We start from the raw sequence: 20,687 nt of genomic DNA, 5'->3' as shown, positions 1-20,687 counted from the left end.
CTTTGCTTCTTTTGTGAAAAGTAACTTTCATTTCAGTGCGGCATTATTTATTGTATTCAAGGACTCCCCCATCACTTTAAAAAAAAATTAGCCTAGGTCTTGATCCAGCAAAGCACTTGACTACTCGTGTACTTGAAGAAGGTGCTTAAGTGCTTTGTTAGAATGAGGCCTAGAGTACTCTCTTTAAGGTGCCTTTGCCATATATTCTTAGGTGCTGTAAATCAGCCTACCTCTACTGAAGTCAATGGAGCTGCACTGATTTGCATCAGCTGAGGATATGGCCCACACAATTTAAAGCAAATGATCTGCCTAGGTGATATTTTGGCAGCAAGTTGTCCTGCCATTGGAAAAAATAGGTTTTAAGATGCAGGATTCTCTGGGTCAGCAGAAACAAGATATGTCACTGTTGTGATGCACCTAGAGTCTAGTCCTGCTAACCTTGTTCATGCAAGTAGATCTACTGAAGTCAGTAGACCACGTGTTTGAATGAGGTGAGAAGGATTTTTATTCATAGATTTCAAGGCCAGAAGTGACCCTTGTGATTATCTAGTCTGACTTCCTATATAACAGACCACAGAACTTCCCCAAAATAATTCTTAGAGCGATCATTTTGAAAAAAACATCCAATCTTGATTTAATAATGGCCAGTGAAGGAGAATCCACCACAATCCTTGCTAAATTTTTCCAATGGTTAGTTAACACCGCTGTTACAAGTTTACAACTGATTTTCATTGACTACATATTAGCTTAGACTGTGTCTCAGATCTCCAAAGGGGTTCACACCTCCGGTTGAAATTTTTGGGAAAAAAAATGAAAATAAAAAAAGGTTGAAAACTACTGATTTAGTACTGTGGTAACTTGGGAGTTTGCCCACTGTTGCATGTGAGGGGGGACTGTGTAAAGGAGATGGAAATGGTTCTATAGATGAAAGACAGGGCAAGGTGGGACTCTTGGGAGAATCCAGTCCAATACTTGCTTTTCCTCCCTGGTACTGGATGAGCTCTACACTCCTAATGCTGCTGGCATTCCTTCAGATCAGGACATAACAGGAGAAAGCATGACTCTGCATTGGAAGTTGAAACTATGAATAGGATAGACGGGACACAGAACAAACAACATGTCCAGTTGAGGCTAGTGGGGTGACATAGGAAACATGAACACAAAGGGTAAGTCTCTCTGCTCTTTTGCAAGGGAGGGTTTAACTGTGCCTATGGGGGGAGATAGGTCTGGGACTGGATATTACTGAAAGACTGCCTCTGAGTAAAGATAAAGAAGATGAGGATACTTTTTTCCTGGAAAATTCCCATGAAAATCAGAGTTGATAATGGATGTGGTGATACTGCTATGGCCTTTATTATAACCAGGCATTTGGTGCTGACAGTAAAAGTGGTTTTGTATTTTGAGGTTTACCTTTTATCTTTAACTTTGCTATCTGAAGGGATCTTTCTCTTTATCTTCTCTGCGGGGGCTAAGAGGTTGGGAAACAATGACTTATTTATTTTTCAAGTGTTTTATTTTATTTGGACTTGTGTTACGAAGGGATTTAGTAAAGTCATCTCCATGTCCTGCTGTCTCTTTCAGGCCATGAATGACTGCACTCAAATAAAACTCTAGAATATCTTTGTCACCAGTAAGCAAACTGATATGCAAAGAAAAGCTGCCTGTTTGTTAGAAAATTTAGATTGATTTAGTACTGTGACCCTGAAATATAAAACACTGCCCCAATAACAACACTTTCCCATATAGAAAATCACATGTATAGCGTGCACGTGCGCGCACACACACACACACAAAGGGAATATGAACAGCATTGGCTCTGATTTCGAAGATACACATAAGCCCAATGGGCCTATTCACATGCATAAAATTATTCACATGCAGAAGGCTATGCAGGATTGAGGACTACATTTTCTTTGGGTTGGGGACTCATGAGGCCTATAATCACACTACCTAAACAAGGTCTGGGCCTTATATGAATTTCCTAATACAGAGGTGTTATTCAGAGCAGTAACTGATTTTTAGGAAATTACTCAAAAATCTGTTTTGCTTGGGAAAAATTCACAAAGTAAAAATCTGAATTTTCATACAGCTCTATTTTGTCTCAGAAGATGAGGAAGTGAAAAGTCAGAAGTGGATGAAAATAAACACGCCATAGACATCATTTCTGCTATAGACTTTCTTGGGGTTATAAATTAGCACATTTGGGAATTTGTTTTTGTGTTTTGTGTATTCACAAGAATTTTGATAAGTGTTTGAATTTTGTTTTTTTTTAGCATTGCCCTTTTGTGGCTGGTCTTAAATCAGTAAGTCAACCCTAATACCACTGGGAGGTTAAAGGAATCCTTTTACTCAGGGTAGGCGCCTGTGTTTTGTTCTAAGAGAATGAGGTCATTTCCCCAGGATTCATGCTGATGATTGTAGTGTGTGTATGTATCATCTTCTTCTGTTACTTTGAACCTGGAGGATCACAAATCTAGAAAGAACAATGTTTTTGGGTGAATGAATACAGGTTGGGACTCCAAATCATGCAATATTCTGCATACCAACATGCAATCAGTGATTAAAAGGGTTTGTTTGAATGTGTTTTGCTGAGTTTGTTCAAGTTCCGTTTGGGATAAAATGGTTAAGAAAAACTGCTTAGGATTTTAAATTTTCATGTGGAGTACTTTACTGTCTCTTTCTGGGTGCAGAGAGACTTCCCATTTTTTTCCAGCAACTTCTGTTTAGCCAATACAACATCCTCTCTACTGTAGCGTCGGTCAATAAACCTCTTTGCTGTTGCTAATAGTTTCAGTACATGATCTGTACTATCCTGATCACTTCTCTTTATTCTAATGAATTGGATAAATGGGAAGCTTTTTCTTAAATGGCCATGGATGAAAGCTATCAATATGCAACAGGCTGCTTTTACCCATATTTTCTGATGTAACCATTATCTTGTCATGTTTGTGACACTACACATTTAAATAACTTGCTTGTGTTACTACACCTCTACCCTGATATAATGCAGTCCTCGGGAGCCAAAAAATCTCACCACCTTATAGGTGAGACCGAGTTATATTGGGTTCGGTCTGGTACGGCGTACCAGCGAGAGCTGGTAGGCCGTGCCAGAGTGGACCAGCTTCCCCAGCAGTGATTTAAAGGGTCCAGTGCTCCAGCTGCTGCAGGGAGCCCCACGCCCTTTAAATCACCGCAGGAGCTCCGGCAGCAGGGCTCGGGCGGGGATTTAAAGGGCCAGAGACTCCAGCCGCTGCGGGGAGCCCTGGGCCCTTTAAATCCCTGCCTGAGCCACACTGCCGGAGCTCCGGCAGGGATTTAAAGGGCCTGGGGCTCCACATGAATTCAGATATAACTCAGTAAAGCAGCAGGGCTCAGATGGCGCTTTAAAGGGCCCGGGGCTCCCCACTGCTTTACCGCATTATATCCAAATTTGTGTTATATCGGGTCGCATTCTATCGGGGTAGAGGTGTACTTGAAAAATGTGCAGAAAAACTGAATTTGTACAAATTAATATCAGGGTGTTTTGCTCTAGTAATATTTTCTGTATTGTAAATTCCTCATGAATATCTATAAAACACTAACTAAGGCAACTGAAATTGGTGGATAGCTCTATGCTAACTGACCATGGCAGAATTTTAAAACCTTTTCACTGGCTTGTATTGGGTCTTTGCATATTTGACATTCCTAAAAAAGTAAACATTTCTAGGTAATCAATTCCTTATTTATAGAAAGAATAGGTTAATATCATACACTACATAATACATCATACATTTATTCAGTTAATTTTTTATGACCTATTTTACTCTGCAGGATCAATAAATCTATTTTTGGTTAAATGCCACATGCTATTGTCTGCTTGCTATAATATGAAAGAGACTGAAATCTTATATCAACAAGATATGTTTAACAAGATATGGTGTCAGCTGTTCCATAGGTTGCCCCAAGACTGACTTAGAATCATAGAATCATAGATTTTAAGGTCAGAAGGGACCATTATGATCATCTAGTCTGACCTCCAGCACAATGCAGGCCACAGAATCTCATCCACCCCCTACTGTATCAAACCTGCGTCTGAGCCACTGAAGTCCTCAAATCATGGTTTAAAGACTTCAAGGTGCAGAGAACCTTCCAGCAAGTGGCCTGTGCCCCACGCTGCAGAGGAGGGTGAAAAACCCCCAGGGCCTCTGCCAATTTGCCCTGGAGGAAAATTCCTTCCCAATCCCAAATATGGCGATCAGCTTAACTTCATTGGACTGACTTCCTTTCTAGATGAAAGAAGTGTTGCCTGCTCTTGCTTTTGATGTACATTTATCACATTACAATCTTAGGACAAAATTCTTGTCTTGGAAACTTGCACACAGTATGTATTGAAATCAACATTAGAAGCACACGTGAATCCAAGGACAGAACCTAACCCTCAGTGAGGAACAAGGGCTTAAATTACCAGGCAAAGGATCCTGGTCCATGTAAAGAGCTGGCAGCTCCACACATTTGTCTTCATTACATTTGAACGAGCAGTTGAAAGCTAACCACATCTCCTGGTTTGTGCCTGTGTGCTTCATATGCAGTAAGTCTAAGTGCCAAGACTGATTTAACTTGGTGTGTGGGCCAGTTATCTGAATCTTGTAGATTGAGCCAATGTCTGCCAGTTCATCCTATGTGAGAAAAAGAGAAGTCAAATGCAGTCTCACTATTGCAGTGCCAGATCTAATATGCTTGTCAGTTACGTATAATAATTTAACAAGTCTCAGAGATTAAAAGGTTGCGGCAGTTTTAGAATTGTTACTTTTTTTTTTTTTTTACACAATACAAAATTGATTTGCTAACTGCATGAGCTGAATGACTCGCTAGTGGTTTGAATACCAGAGAATTGGTGACTTTTCTCATAAGAGTCACTGGGGAAAATTGCATACTGAACAAAATTAGACACTATAATTTACAATGATGTAGTGGACTGTTTGCAAACATTATTGATTAGAAAGTGTCCAAATGGCTCATCTCAACTCGCTAACAATACAACGAACAGCTCAATTGTTCTTTAAATTTTAGTTACCAGACCATGGATCACATGAGGAAAAAATGTGTTTCCTACAACATACAGTAAAAACAACTGTTGTAGTTAAGTGTGAATTTTAAAGTTAATTAATTTAATTTTGAGTGGGCTACATAGTTAGGGAAACACATTAATTCCCTTCTTTAAAGGTTTCTCAGACTTCTTCCATAGCGAGAACCACATTTTAGTAGACAGATTGTCCTCTGGAGCCCTTCCCCTTGGATTCATGATCGAACAGATCCCCTCAGCTCCCATTAGTGATTGCACAACATCCCTGTGGCCATGCCACTGCATGTATAAGTAACCCTAGGAAAGTGCTTATGTAATTTGTAACTATATTTCAAGGCAATACATCTCTTGTCCTTTTAAGGGAACAACAGGGTAAGCACATTGTCTCTTTTTATTCTAGGATTCATCTCTACTTCCTATCTCTTTTCCCACTTCCTCCTTGGATCCTTTCCTTCCCTTCTTTACACTCGCTGCCCAGCGATCTGGTGCCTTGAACATGCTGCCTGGCCACTTCGTTCTCTTCACCCCGGTGGGCACCTCCACTTTCACAGCCCTTTTATGTAGCAAAGGGCCATTAGTGGAGACAGCCAGACTTGCTCCCCCTTGTTTCTAGCTCATATCCAGGCTCTTCTGATGCTTATAGAAGCAGCTGGGAGCAAGGAGGAGCAGCAGCATGTGAAGTATGATGTGCCTGCTTTCTATTAATCACCAGTAAGTGTTCCACAGATCACAGTTTGAGAACTATTGCTTAATAAGTCAATAAGTACTATAGGAACAGAAATAGCCCTCCTATCAGAGAAGACAGTATAATTCCCAAAAGGAAGTGAGGATGTGGGGTAATGAGAAGCTCCCTACTGACTGAATGTGAGTCTCAAAAGGTTTGTTGATGTTTTAATTAGTTGGGAAGGAAAGGGAAAGGCAGAGGTGAAAGTAAGCCGGTACGGCGTACTGACGAGAGCCAGTATGCCATGCCGGACTGGACCGTCTTCCACGGTGGGGATTTAAATGGCCCGGTGCTCCTGCCACTGCGGGGAGCCCCGGGCCTTTTAAAGCACCACCAGAGCTCTGGCAGCTGGGCTCCGGTGGGGATTTAAAGGGAGCCCTGGTCCCTTTAAAGTGCCACTGGAACTCCGACAGCGGGCTCCCACAGTGATTTAAAGGGCCCAGAGCTCCACAGTGGCCGGAGCCCTGGGCCCTTTAATTTGCCACTGAGCCCTGGGGCTCCCAGCCCCTCTGCAGCTGGTAGTGCTGGGGTGATTTAAAGGCCCTGGGGCTCCCAGCCACAGCTGGAGCCCCAGAGCCTTTAAATCTTGAAAGGCCACGCCTCTTCCGGTTGAGGACAGGCTCCCGCTCAGGACTCTGGCGTACCGGTAAGTCCTTTAAGTTACTTTCACCCCTGGGGAAAGGAGACAGAAAGAGAGGGGGGAAAGGAAGAAAGAGTGGCATGAGGGAGGAGGACCTTGATGGGGGAACAAGGAGTTGAGCAAAGGAAAAAGAAAGGAGGGGCAAGAGAGATAGGGACAGAAAGCAAAGGAGGCAAGGGAATGGAAAGGGTCTGAACATAGGATGAAGAGAGAAGGCGGTTAGGAAGGAGAAACATAGTGGAAGGGAGGAAGAATTAGATGATGAGATTTTGGGAGGAAAAGGGACAAGGACATTTTACCCTAACATATTCTGACTCCAGAAAAGTAACTTGGTATCTCTGACTTTATACACCATATTTGTGGATTAAATTATGAAATACCACATTTTCAAAAGGGCCTCAAACTGGCCTGTATATCTGTGCCTGCAGTCTGACATGCACAACCATATGCACTAGCAAATCACAGAATTTTCTCATGAAAAGACTCAATGCATGAAAATCAGGCAGGATTTGTTAATGAAAATGCCTTTGCGCATGTGCAAATCCTGTTATTTGTAGACAAAAAATGACTGTTTGCGCTAATTTGCATAGACTGGTTTAGAAATCATTTTGGAAATTTGGCCCAAATAAACTATTTCTACAGGAATTAAAAGGATTATTGAGTACATGATTCTTAGAAGTTTTCTGGTAATAGAGAAAGATTGAACTACTTTGATTTGAGTTGCTTTTCCTGTAATTTGAAGTGCCAACTCTTTGTGATTCAGGTCTCCATAAAAGATGAAAGAAAGGTGTATTGGATCCATTTCAGTGTTGACGTCAGATCCAATGATGTCCATTATCCACAGACCTGAGGACTGCATGTTGATTTGAGGCAGTTTAGGACTAGAAATCAATCTTTTACCTTTAAAAAATGATCAAACAGAAAGAGGAAAGAAGACAGCATGAGAGAAAGGCATAATATATTAGGCCATAGGCTTTACAGTACACAAACACAGCAGTATTTGCAGGTTACATTGTATCTATGGCAACAGTTCACTAAGAATAACACATCAATACTTTTATTGCATTTTTTCATCAAGAATTTAACCTTAATGTTCTTTTGTGTTTCAAACTTTAGATTTACAGAATTTTTTCCGGGTGTCAAGTTGTTTTTACTGTCCTTTTTGGAACTAATTATTAAAGAATATGCAGCCTCCTTCATAACCCTAATTAATTGTTTTGACAGAAGTAATCAATGTCACCTACTCACTATCTCACTTATATCACTTATCTCATTTAAAAACAATGGTAGTCTGAAGCATAACAACACCTGGTATATAGAAAATAGCATCAATGAAATCCCCAGTTGCAATCAGACCTTAAATAAGAATATGTTGTATGATTCTGAGAGATGAACCTATAAAAAATGTGCTCTAAACCCACATTAGCCAGATCCTCATACAGCAATGCTAAAAATCCTCTGAATAATTACAGGTCTGATACATTTGGACCTTTAATTTTTGAATGTGTTTAAACGATCCTATGTAAACATGCTATGTATGTTTAAATGATCCTATGTTGTGATATGATAAATAACACAACACAGAGAAATCGACCTTTAATGAGTCTAGAAAACTACATGGTGGGTTCTAAGTGTATGTGATACAGACACATTGCTTCTCGCTTTTCTATTTTTGTTTCCCCTTAGAGATCTAACTTGGCAGGTTCATTTCCATTGGCGTATCTATCTTCTTGGCATTATTTTTATAGGATACAACACCTGATTATAGCAATCTTCTTTTCTCTTATTTTTAAATGCGATTGATGAATTTTACTTCTTGTTTGGAAGTGAGAGGCTGTCCGGAGATCATGCTGTGAGCACCTCCCAATGCCTTTCTGCCACATGCACCTAGGTTTTGACTTGCAGTCCTGCCGCAACGATGGGCTTCAGCCAAACAGAGCAACAGCTCTACTGAACAGTGCAGTAGCTCTGTGGGAGTGGACTAATGCCCACAGATAAGGTCTAAGCTGAGACACTAAACTAACTTTTCCCTATACTTCACATTGGCTCCCAACAGGCTGAAAACTAGTGTATTACAACTCTACTTTAAGCCACTTATCCCCATGAGGCCTGCTTCTCAGATTCTAATCCCCCATTAAATCATTAATTTTAACGTGCTAAATTTAATTCAGAGGGCTATTGCTTTATGCAGAGTGCACTATGCAGCATTAGATTACATTATCTCTGACCTTACCAGTGTGTTGCTATTTTAGTAAAATCATGCTGAAAATTTGTATGATGTTTATAGCCAAATAAAGAAATTATAGAAATTGTAAAGATCTTGATGTAAGCAGGTGGAACTCTCATTTACTTCAGTCTTGTTGCAGAAGGACCTACCTATTGTTATAATCTCACAAACAGTCTCACATATTCCCAGATGAGTATCAAGCCAGTTCCAACATGGAAAGATCCACTCTTTATCTGAGTCCTCTGATTCCTTGATTGTTATCATCTTGAGGTACATTCCAGCCCCATATCCTTCTCCATCATGTCCTAAAACTACCTTTTGCAAATGGCTCAGAGAAACTGCCTCTATTAAAAATGAATCCACCTGCCAAAAGGAGAAATACTTTGAAAAGCAGCAAAAATTGAATACTTGTTATTTAAATATATAAACACACACACACAAAGCATAAATGCAAAATGCAATAACTATAGATGAACTTAAACCAAAAGCTTGGATCTGAATATGCTTGAACTTCAGAGGAAACTTGGACCTGGTTCTAGATCAGGATCAGGATCTGAACTTCATGACTGGCTTATATCTATCAAAGTTAAAAAGGAAATCCCCTCTCTGAACAGCATAGTTCTGTTCTTGATTAGATTCCAAACATTGTGGTTCAGGCCCAACATTAGTAATGACTGCGGGCTCATTTGATCTTTGGCTCAGATGGGACATTTCATCAGTCATTTCAAATTATGCTACAATGTGCTTCTCACTAAAAAATCCCTAGAAGACCTTGGTTCTGATATACTCATTGTGAGTTTCTGGCTTCCAGGATCTATTATGCAAATATGCATTAGCAGGGTTCCAGAGGGAAGTTAACATTCTGGAAAAAACTTATTCATTGGGAGACAATGTTTTCTATAATCCTGAATTCTCTCTTAGAAAGCAGAGATGCCTGTCTTTTGTTTTCTGTACAACATGAGAAGAAAGGAGGGAAAAGAAGTCTGAAAAGGAGCAGATAGGAGAGGGTAGGAGAGAGAAAGAGATACAGGCAGAGATGAAAGAGAAGGCTGGGAAAGACAAAGACAGAAGAGGAACAGAATGGACAGAGTAATGGGGAAGGAAGGGAAAGGAAAGAAGGAAAGGAAAGGAAAGAGCAAAGGGAAAGAGAAGGAAAAGAGGACAATGGGGAGAGAGGAGTCGAAAGGGGAAATTTAATGCAGCATTAAATCTATATGATTCAAGGACAGCATGGTGCAATGCATTCTTCTCATTTTATAACAATCTTATCTTCTTTGTACACTACCCATATGAGGGCCCAGTGGGCCCCAGTGTCGCTAACAATGGTCAATATGTTTTGATTAGCTGGAAATGCTTGCAGCCCCTCAGTACTGAATCAAGTTGAAAACAATTGGAGTTTTAACAATAACAAAATGTTTCATATAAAAATTAAAAAAATAGATTTATGCACTATGGGATCCTAATAGATAAAACTACAAGGCACATAGAATGCATACATTAGCAAACAGCTCTGTGAACAACAACTCTGTGGTTACCAAAGTGCTATAGAACGTCATAGCCATTTTTGTATAAAAGTAACACAAAAGCCATTTATCTTTCACTAATATTAAAAATGCTTTCAGGTGATAAAACATACATTTACTAGAATTCCAGACTTGACAGCCGGATTGCAAGTACAATTAAGTAACTGGTTCTTAATTAAGGCAATACAGGGAAAAATCTGTGCATGAAGGATGAGTTACTCACCCTGTGCAGTAACTGTAATTCTTCAAGATGTGTGTCCCTATCGGTGCACCACTTCAGGTGTGCATGTGCCTCTTAAACCCTGGATAGGAGATTTCTAGCTAGCGGCAGTGGTGGATTAGCCACTAGGCCAACGGGGCACATGACCAGGGGTCCCAGCTAATTGGGGGGGGGTCCCAGAAAATGGCTGCTCCCACGCTCCGACCCGCACTGGGGGGCGGGGGTGGGCAGAGGGCAGGCGACCTGAGTCTCGACCCCATGCTGGGGGAGGGAATAACTGCAGGCAGAAGGGGTGGGAAGGGGCCCCCACTTGCTCTGATCTAGAGGCCCCTCACAAAACCCTAATCTGCTCCTGGCTAGCAGCGTCAGTTTGGCCCAGGCATGCACCCTGTGCCTCCTCATGGCAGACACCAAGGCTATATATGGGTGCGTGGGCAAACCACCCTCAGTTCCTTCTCTACCTAGGCGTCTCCTAGGGAACAACCAAACCAGAGGTGAAGGACAGGTACTAGAGCACCTATGGGGACACACATCTCGAAGAACTATAGTTACTGAATGGGGTGAGTAACTCTTCCTTCTTCTTCGAATAGTGTCCCCACTTCACTTGATTTCTGAGCAGTATCCTGAGGAGGAGGAGGGAGCTTCGGAAGAGGGTCCAGAACTGAAGCTGCGTCAGATCTGATGGCGTGAAGCAGGGTTTAATGGATGGATTGAAATCCAAGTAGTGGCTCTACATGTCTCAGATATTGGAACATTCTTCAAAAAATGCAGTAGATGGTGCCTATGATCTGGCTGAATGTGCTCTCATCCCCTGAGGGGCGAGAGCTGAGCACCTACAGAGGCATAACAGGCAGAGATACAACCCAACGGTCATTTCAAAAGTCTCTGAGCAGAGATGGGATTCCCCCTTAGATCTATCTGCAAAGGAGAAGAAGAGTCTAGGTGATCTCCTAAACTGCTTATTCCTACCCAGGTGGAAGGTGAAGTACCTTCTAATGTCCAAGATGTGGAAATAGGATTCCTGCTGAGAACGCTGAGGTTTTGGGAAAAATACTGGTAGATGGATAGAATAGTTAGGATGAAAATCTTTTGGTAGAAACTTAGGATGTGGAACTTTAATGACCTTGCCATAAAGAACATTGTAAAGGGGGGTAGGAGGAATCTGCCATCAAGGCTCCAATCGCCCTGACCCTAGGGGCTGACATGATGGCAACTAAGAAGGCTGTGTTCATTGACAAATGTAGTAGGGAGCAGATCACCATTGGTTTGAATGGAGCTTTCATGAGGTGGTTGAGAACCAGGTTAAGGTCCCAAGACGCGGTCAGGGTCTAATGAGGGGGAAGAGATTACCCAGACACTTAATATATCTGGATGATACCAGGTGAGCAAAAATGAAGAATCCCTTGACTGGGGGATGAAAGGCTGATACTGTGTACCTTAACTGATCTGATGGATAGCTCAGATGTCTTTAGACCCAGCAGCTAATCTAGGATGAGAGAAAAGGGAACCAGCTCAAGCTAGAGGTAGCAACAACCAAATCAATGGACAAATCGCTTCCATGTTGGTACGTAGTTAGTGCGGGTTGATGTTTTGCTACTATTTATAACATCTGCTGCACATCCATAGAGCCATGAAGGAGCCACACCCTGAGATATGGTTGGGAATTTGATTGATGGTTGGACACTGAGTTGAAACAGTCTTGGCCAGGTATGTGCTATGAGAAGAACTCTGGCCTTGTCCTGCCTGATCTCATTCAGCCTCCTTAGAATTAGTCGGTGGGTTGGGGGAAGGATGGAACAGACTCTTTTTTCATGATAGAAGGAAGATGTCCCCAGGGAGTGGTGACATAGATCCTCCTCTTGAACAGAAGAAAAGGCACTTTCTTTTCTCTGAAGTGGCATAAAAGATTGATCTCTGGCAGTCCCCATCTCTGGAACATGCTTTGAAGAACCTGGGTGTCCAGGTCCCATTTGTAGTAGTGGGAGAAATCTCTAGCTGTGGTGTTCTGTATGCCTGGGAGTTAGACCACTGAAATTTGGATGTGGTGGGCTACACACCAGTTTCTGAGCTTTGTGGTTTCAGTACCCAAGGAGAGAGATCTTGCTCCTCCCTGCTTCTTAATGTAGAACATGCTGGACATATTGTCCATCCTTACCTTGATTGCCTTGCTCCTGATGAGGGGCACGAAACGGAGGCAATTGTTCCTGACTATCCTGAGCTCCAACAGGTTGATTTAGAGGCTAGCTTCATGGGCTGTCCATTTGCCCTGAACTCTGAGGGTGTGTAGGTGGCTCTCTTATCCTAACAGGGATACGTCAGTAATTAGAGTCACTCCTGGGGTTGGGTGACAGAAAGGAACATCTGCACAGATGCAGCAGGTAAACGTGCCAAAGGTTGCCGATCCCTGGGTTAGAGGTTCTTTAAGTTAGACGTTGAATCTAGTTTCATCCTTTATGTTGTTGATATGATTGTTAAATGAAATAATTTTACAGAAATCTAAGACTCTCTGCTTTCTTAAGAATACTACAGCTTGGTGATGAGTAAGTATGAAAAAGGATTCTCTTATTTTTAAACTCTGTCAGTGCATTCTCTTCTTTAAGTAAAATTTCTCAGCTGAGGTTATACATTAAATCTCTCTTCTTTCGGGGAATGTCACTTGTTTTAGTCCCAAAAGCTACCTACGTTGCAAAAAAATGTGGTGCCTCCTCACTTTTGTTGTTAAAAATTATCAACAGAAATAATATTTAAGATACGATCATCAAAACAGCTATTTAGATTAAAGGAATGAATCTCACAGCAATATAAGTTTCCAGCATGAATCATTTTTATGACACTAATTTTGGTTCTTTGTCCCACACTGCATCCCACATTTGGGACAGAAAAAGTTGAGAGGCATGATCACAAGAGTTATGACTCAGATAAGCTGCTTTACACATGCAAATGTAGAACCCTGATTATCACCTATGGAAAATCTAGGCATAAAGCTGGAACAGAATACTGCTACAAAGATCTATAAGGAGAAATTTGCTCTTACAAGCAAGAGCTGGTGGTAGACATTCAGAAAACAGAACTGTTATTTGAGTTTGTAAGAAAACTTAACATTTGTGTCTTTTTACCTTGTTCCTTTGAAATTTTCCCCCTTTCACCAAGGATTCGTGCAGTTTCCTCACACCTGTGTCCCCTCTTTCGCCATACAGAGTGATATAAACATTTGCAAAGGTTTCTGATCCCCAGTGGTCACCAGTGTGTATAGAGACAATATACTTGTGGACTATACAAAGAAAGAAGATTGTTTGAACAAAACAGATTGAATTGAAAGGGTAAGCTTCAAGGAAAACTGCTATATAATTTAAAGATATTCTAATAAAATCAGAGAAATAATAACAAAAAGAACATGTTACATGGAGATTAGAACAGAAAGAGAGTAGTTCTTCTGTATGAACCTGATCCAACTCCCACAAAAGTCAGTGGGAGTCTTTTCATTGACAACAGTGGGAGCTTGATTGTCCCTATGTGGCTCTGGTGCTAGTACACTTGGAAAAATTCATTCTGTTTTATTGTGTGGGACTCTGGAGCAACTCAGGAGAAGTCAATTCTTGCCCGTCAGAAAAATAAATGTCTCCACGATAATAATGTAACCATCAGAGAGGAAGGCACTCTATTGACTTGATGCAAATTAGAACAGAGGGGAAGAACGTAATGTAGAATCTGACTTCATGACAGTGTATGTATTATGTGACAAGCTAATGAACACATTTAACATTGTAAGGTACATGATGCCTTTTAAAGTCTTCTGTCTTTATATTGCAATCATATGACTGCATTTTGCTGGTCCAGGCTACACTGTCAGAGAGGTCTTCTTCTGGGAAGTATCAATAAGGCTGCAGCCCTATTTACCCTTTATGGAGTTAGTGACATAGTAACATGAACTCCAAATATATATATATATATAATTTTCAATATACATTATTATTTGGCTAATATTTAGCTATATAAGAGGTCATAATTAATCAATGTAGTTTTCCTGTAAGTTCCATATTTAGTTTTCAGATGCTCAGATAGGAGCAAACTGTGTTAACCATGTTAGAACATTTAGGCTATGTCTACACTACAGATCTTACAGTGGCACAGCTGTACCACTGGAGCAGCATGGTTGTACCGTCTCCCATGTAGCCACTCTATGCCGATGGGAGAGGGATCTCCTGTCGTCATAATTAAACCACTCCCCAATGAGCAGTGGTAGCTATGTCAACAGTAGACACTCTTTGGCCATACTGCTGTCCACACCGGCACTTTTGTTTGTGAAACTTATTTCAGTCAAGGAGGTGTTTTTTTCACACCTCTGCCCAACATAAGTTTTACCGACAAAAATGCTAGTGTAGACTTAACCTCGGTTTAGAGAAACCATGACAGTTAGGCCCCTAACCAATTGACTTGCATGTGTAATGCAGAAATGTGAAGCTCTATATTCTTTAGTTGTATGGATACAATTTTGGAAGGCCCTCTGAAAAAAGTGGGACCTTCCCACATTACAAAAATGCCCTTGAAATTACAGCACAACTTTATTGTACATAAAATCAATTATTGTACAGTAATGATTATTTCTGATATTCACTTCAGTAATTCAAGCTATGATAAGCTAAAGAATTCAACACTAAGTCTACCAGAATTGACTTCCATAGCTTTGAATTATATCTTATCTTTTACTAGCATAATTAGATTTCTCCAGTGTTGCACACAGAGAGTTATGCACAAGATTTAGCAAATGTTAAGCCCAATTTGTCATGTAACTAGGAGAGATTTTTAAATGTGCAGTATTGTCGCGGCGCATGCGCAAATGGAGCTGCTGCAGAACCACCATAGATACTGAGCACAGAAAATGATTAAATGTAGTATTTGCTGAATTGGCTCTTTTTTAAAGGCTGGTTCTCATTGTTCCTGTCTCCTTTGCTATTTTTACCTGGTAAAGGTTTCTGGTTCTCATTCACTGCAGGGAATTCTTTCACCAGCTCTCTGTCTTCTCTGTTAACAGAGAGCCAGCAGTTACAGTCAAAGTTCACTTCTTGTTTAGTATGTAGCTCTTGCATGTGAAAGGACTTCAGATGCCAGCCCTCAAAGCCTGGCAAATCATCACAGCTGACCCGAATCTTGTACACATCCCCCACATCTCCAGTTTCAACCTGCAATAAATATAATGAAGAAAAGTGGGCTATCAAGACAGCTTCATGAACAGAGATTTTTTCCAAATGGCATAGGACAGATGAAGTTAATGTTAACAGACAGGAAGGATGATTTTGTGGTTAAGATAAAGGAGATGAGGGAATCTATTCCTGGTTTTCCTATAGATTTCTGGTGTGACCTTGGGCATGCCATCTGAATCTGCCTTCTCATCCCCATTTTGCAGATAATGGAACAGATTCTTTTCCCACTAAGGAGCAGTGAGGCTAAATTTATTAACATCTGTGCACTGAGGGCCTTGGATGGAAGCTGTTATGTAATGGTCTGATCATGCCGGCTACTGAGTGCCCTCAACTACTATTAAATCAATAGGATCAAGCCCTAAGTGTTAGGTATTATGAGTAATAACAAGAAGTAATAATAAAGCCTTGCTCAAGTAGTTTTAATGAAATATTCACTTGTATAATGATAGATTTGGTAATCCAAATGATTTCATATCCACTTCACTGGAAAAAAGGAGCCGTTTTGTTCTTTTAAAAAAAATCATTAACCTTGTACATCTAGCTTTGCACAATAGGGTTGCCCTTCCCTACTGTCGATGACGTAACCACATTGTCCTGATGATCGGAAATGGGAAAGTTGAATCTCTTGATACTGTTGCTGGTTAACTTCAAGTCCAGGAGGGATCTTTCCACTGCTCTCACTACCTCCATGGATCTCTGAGCTCCAGTTTATCCGTGCAATCCACAGCTTGAGGCAGTGGAGGGGCTGAGGTTGAATGTTTGAATATTTGCAGTCAGATCCCTTCTCACTACTTTCTCACTGCCTTAGTGCCTGTGGAGCAGGGAAAAGAGAAGGGAATTGCTGAACCCACCAACCTCTATTCTCCCCACCTGTAGTTCCAGGAGGTTAGTGATCTGCAGCCTCCCAAAGGTGTAAAACTTGTTAGATTGGATGGAGAGAGCAACTTTCATTCATAGCCATCAGGCCAAAGCAGCACCCACATCTGATTGTTTCATCAGCCTACTGCTGGAAACAATAGTGGCTTCAAGAGAAACAAGAGATGAAGCTAGTTTTAAAAGGTTAATTAATTTTAAGACAGGACTAAGAAAAAATGTTGCCCAGGGTCTTGTATTCCATCAAAACTACCTTCTCTCATCTTATAAGTTAATATTTTCAGTCCAACTACAATATAAGGATTTGTGACTGGTGCCTGAGTGAGTTAACCTGTTATTTAGGGACAGCAGAGATGAAGGAACATTTTATATTATTTTGGGCAGAGGACAGTTAGTTGTCCTACTCTCATTAACGTCAACAGAGTCATGTAGCTAAAATGTGGTGGAGTGTTTTGAATGTTCAGAGTAAATTGTCAGTTAAAAAGATGGAACTTACTAAAATAATACAGAAATCAGAAAAGGACAATGGTTTAATTCTACCTCCAAGCTAAATCCCAGAAGACAGAAGGCAGTTCATAGGGACTGGGACATGAAATCCTCCTCATTCTCCATGTATTGGTAGCAGTGCTGCTCTGTGGCTGATACTGTGGCCCTGAGGTTGTAGTCATGCACTGGAGAATCCACCAGACTTCCCCCTCTCTTTCCTTGGCCTGCACCTACTTGCCCCAAGCCCTGCTATATGGGGATACAAGAGCATCCTTTGTGGAGCTGTACTCTGAGGTATGCAGCGGGTTTGCACCCCTTTGTGGGTTCACCATATCCTTCCCAAGCTTTGTGCAGTGGAATCATACTGATTCCACTATGTTTAAGAATATCTCTGTGTCCATGCAAGGGGAGATAGAATTTCCCCATTGCACAAACAGAGTTTTATTTCAAGAGTTTTTCATTCAAGGTTATGGAGGTTGCAAAGGGTATCAGGAGGCATGACTATATTTGTTGTACTAATCAGTCTAATTCTTCTCAAAAAGTGTGTGTTTTTCTCTTATTCTCAAGGGGAGAACATACTGTTCTTCTGCGTGTCCAAATTGGGCCTTCTTCAGAAGCAATGAAGTCATAAGTTCTGCTTTTTCACAGCAAGACTTCCTGTTTTTTAAATTATTGCCTGCAGTTTTTCCTTCTTACAGATGGACCACTTGACTCCATTTATATCACACATCTACTTAGTTGTACGTACCAAAGAGTATTTACTGGACAAAACTTTATGGTTTAGAATTACAAAAATACAGCACTTGGATATTTTTCTTTTTACTTAAGGTGGTATATTGTACTCTTATCTTGTCTTCTGCTACCCAGACCTCTAGACTTCTAAACAGTTGCAAAGAAATTCTAATGGCATTTAAAAAGATATACAGTATATTGCATTCCTTGCAACGTGCAGTCAATATACATTTTAGATGTAATGTACATGAAGACAGTTTCAGAGACTATTTCACTACTGTGTGAAGTGTGACTGCTCTAAAATCATTGTTTTTCCTTCATTTCCCATAATCATGATTTCAATGAACTCTATGACTATGCCTCCAACCAGAATGTACCTGCAGCAAGACTTTTTCCTGATCTACTGAATTAAACTGCACTGGGTAATCTCAATTGAATTCAGCAGATATTTCTCTCCTTGTAACATTTTTTCCTCTAATTCAGTCATTATTATCCTCTTTTCTATTTCAGTCTTTTGGTCCATCATCATAATGCATGTTTTTATTACATCAATTCTAACCCTTTCCTGAGCAACTTACTATGATCACCTTTCTATTTCAGAATTGGATTTCCTACCTTGAATCCAATAATTGTCTTTCTTCACCTTCTGATCCCTATAAGCATCAAATTAATGCAAAATGTCCTAAGTACAGCTGAGCGAATAATACTTAGCAATGCAGCCTCTCTCCTCATCTTATGGAGTATTTGCATGCAGAATACTCTTTCCTCATATTTATTCATGATTCAAAGTTTGCTAATTAATTTTGACACATATTTTTTCTCTCTCAGTTAATCACAGTTGGAGCCAAGTATTCTATACTTGGTGCTTGAAATTTGAGCTATGTTCGTTGTGATTGGTCATGTGCTAAGTAACAGGTATTGCTTCTGTTCCATGATTGAATTAGTATAACTCTTATAATCAAGAGATTGCTTTGAACAAGCCACTGGGGCGTTGAGTCTCACAGAGAAAGGTACCAGATAAAAGACGATTAGGTAAATTTGTAATATTTTAAGCCTTTACCTTTCTGGGCTACACAAGACTTCTTCAGAGGAACCAGACCTAGAATAGTTAGGTTACTCTAAGATTTATTGTCTGGATGCATACCTTAATTTTAATTCGTTGTCACTTTCACATAAAGCATGTGTGCATGCATATGTGATCCTAGGTATAAAGAGTGTGGTCAGATCATTGTAGCATTCATATAATTTCCTCTGTATCAGAGCTCTGGAAACCCTGTCCTTCTAATGTGCTAAGAAGTGATCCTTTTTACAGAAAATATACAAAGTGAATTGCTTCTTGTCTTAATCCACAGACGTTAACGAGAACAATATTTCACCCTCCTCCTTGTAACAAACTTTTATGTACTTGAAAACTGTTATCATGGTCCCCCTCAGTCTTCTTTTCTCCAAACTACATGGTATTTAATTTTCTGCCATTCCCACAATTGCTGACACAGAGTAATCATGAATGCATGCATAGTCCTCTTTGCAGAGGTTTGTGGTCACATCCTTATCTAGCTCATTTAATACCACCTATACCAGCACTCTGGAGACTGGTTTTAAGGATCCCATCCTCATGATGTCTAGCAGTGCTACTTCTCATATGATAATTATTTGGATTACAGTAGTATGTGCAAAGTGCAAGGTGCTTTCCATATACATAATAAAATACCATTCATGCCCTGTAAAGCTCACAATGTAAGAAAACAAGAAACATGTAGAAGTTGGGGAAAGGGATAAATATACCATTATAATATATACCAACACCCATTCTATGTGAGCTTAGCATGTCTTCTATGAGACCTCAAAATTTCACAAAAGTAAATCCAAAAGGGATGCCTGTATAGCTGAAACAAATAATATTTTTGAGCAAACATGGATTAATTATTATTATTATTTATCTATTTTTGCATTATGTGCCCAGCTCCACTTTCATAGATTCTATGGCCAGATGGAGTGATTGTTATCATTCAGTCTGATCTACTGCATAACCCAGAGCATAGAACTTCCTGAATTAATTAACACAGAGCATATTTAAAAATTGTCTGTGATGGAGAATCTACTACATCCATTGGTAAGTTGTTCCAATGGCTAATTACCTTCACTGTTAAAAATGTATGTCTCATTTCCAGTCTGCATTTGTCTAGCTTCAACAAACTTGTTTGTGCCTTTACTGAACATTAAGATATACCTGCCACTATGTTATAGCCAAGATGCTTAGAAATACAACAAAACATATGTTTAACTAGTTAGGTTATAGAATGTCAAAATTAATGATAGACATCCCAGAATGTTTCTGCTTCTATTTCCCAAGAACAAGCAAACATCAAGAAGACAAATCATGTAAATTTTCCATGTTTTATATAGAAGCATAATTGTAAAAAGGAATGTAGAGTGTGTTATCAGAGCCTTAAATCTAGCTTGTATAGTGGCCATGCCAACCCCTCTCCTTTCCAAAGGGAACATTTCTGCTTGTGTTTTTGAAACTCCAGGAAAAACTTGTGTAGGTGGAAATTTAAAACTATTGCTTATTTCTTAAACACTGAAATGGCAAACACCTTTTGAGATGTACAGTTGCAAATATTTTGTATCTAAATGCAAGCCTTCATATAATAACTCCCTGAAATCATTGTTATAGGAATAATAACATGGTTATGTACTAATATGGCAAAATCATTTGATGTTATAACTGGTTACCAATATAAGAAGCCACTTAAGTATAGAATATTTATATTAATGGCAATGAATTAATTACAGGCTGTATGCAAGCAAACCCTCCCCCAACTCAGAAAGACAAGAAAATCTTCATTCCAAAAACTGTCATGTAGAATCAACAACTTAAGCTAAAGATTTTGTAAAAGTCTATTTAATTTTAGAAGACTGGGGAACTGAAAAATAATAAATTAAATAAAGAACAGGGAGTTTTGGATTTTGAAGACAGAATTTAATTTCCTGACAAA

General features: G+C 40.0%; 1 protein-coding gene across 7 annotated transcripts in view; it reads right to left on the bottom strand.

Moving 5' to 3' along the window:
* Window positions 1–20,687, bottom strand: part of LOC115646790 (lipoxygenase homology domain-containing protein 1) — a 313,208-nt gene that overhangs the window by 97,093 nt on the left and 195,428 nt on the right. For all 7 annotated transcript variants that reach the window (XM_030553098.1, XM_030553099.1, XM_030553095.1 and 4 more), the window contains 5 exons: window positions 15,357–15,576; window positions 13,513–13,667; window positions 8,803–9,016; window positions 7,136–7,326; window positions 4,445–4,655 (listed from right to left, as the gene is read on the bottom strand). In XM_030553098.1, coding sequence (XP_030408958.1) covers window positions 4,445–4,655; window positions 7,136–7,326; window positions 8,803–9,016; window positions 13,513–13,667; window positions 15,357–15,576 — 991 coding nt within the window. The remainder of the gene's footprint in view (window positions 1–4,444; window positions 4,656–7,135; window positions 7,327–8,802; window positions 9,017–13,512; window positions 13,668–15,356; window positions 15,577–20,687) is intronic.

This window comes from Gopherus evgoodei, chromosome 2, assembly GCF_007399415.2.
Source record: "Gopherus evgoodei ecotype Sinaloan lineage chromosome 2, rGopEvg1_v1.p, whole genome shotgun sequence".
Lineage (NCBI taxonomy): Eukaryota > Metazoa > Chordata > Testudines > Testudinidae > Gopherus > Gopherus evgoodei.
Note: the sequence above shows the minus strand (reverse complement) of the source record. Positions and strands in the feature narration are given on the sequence as shown.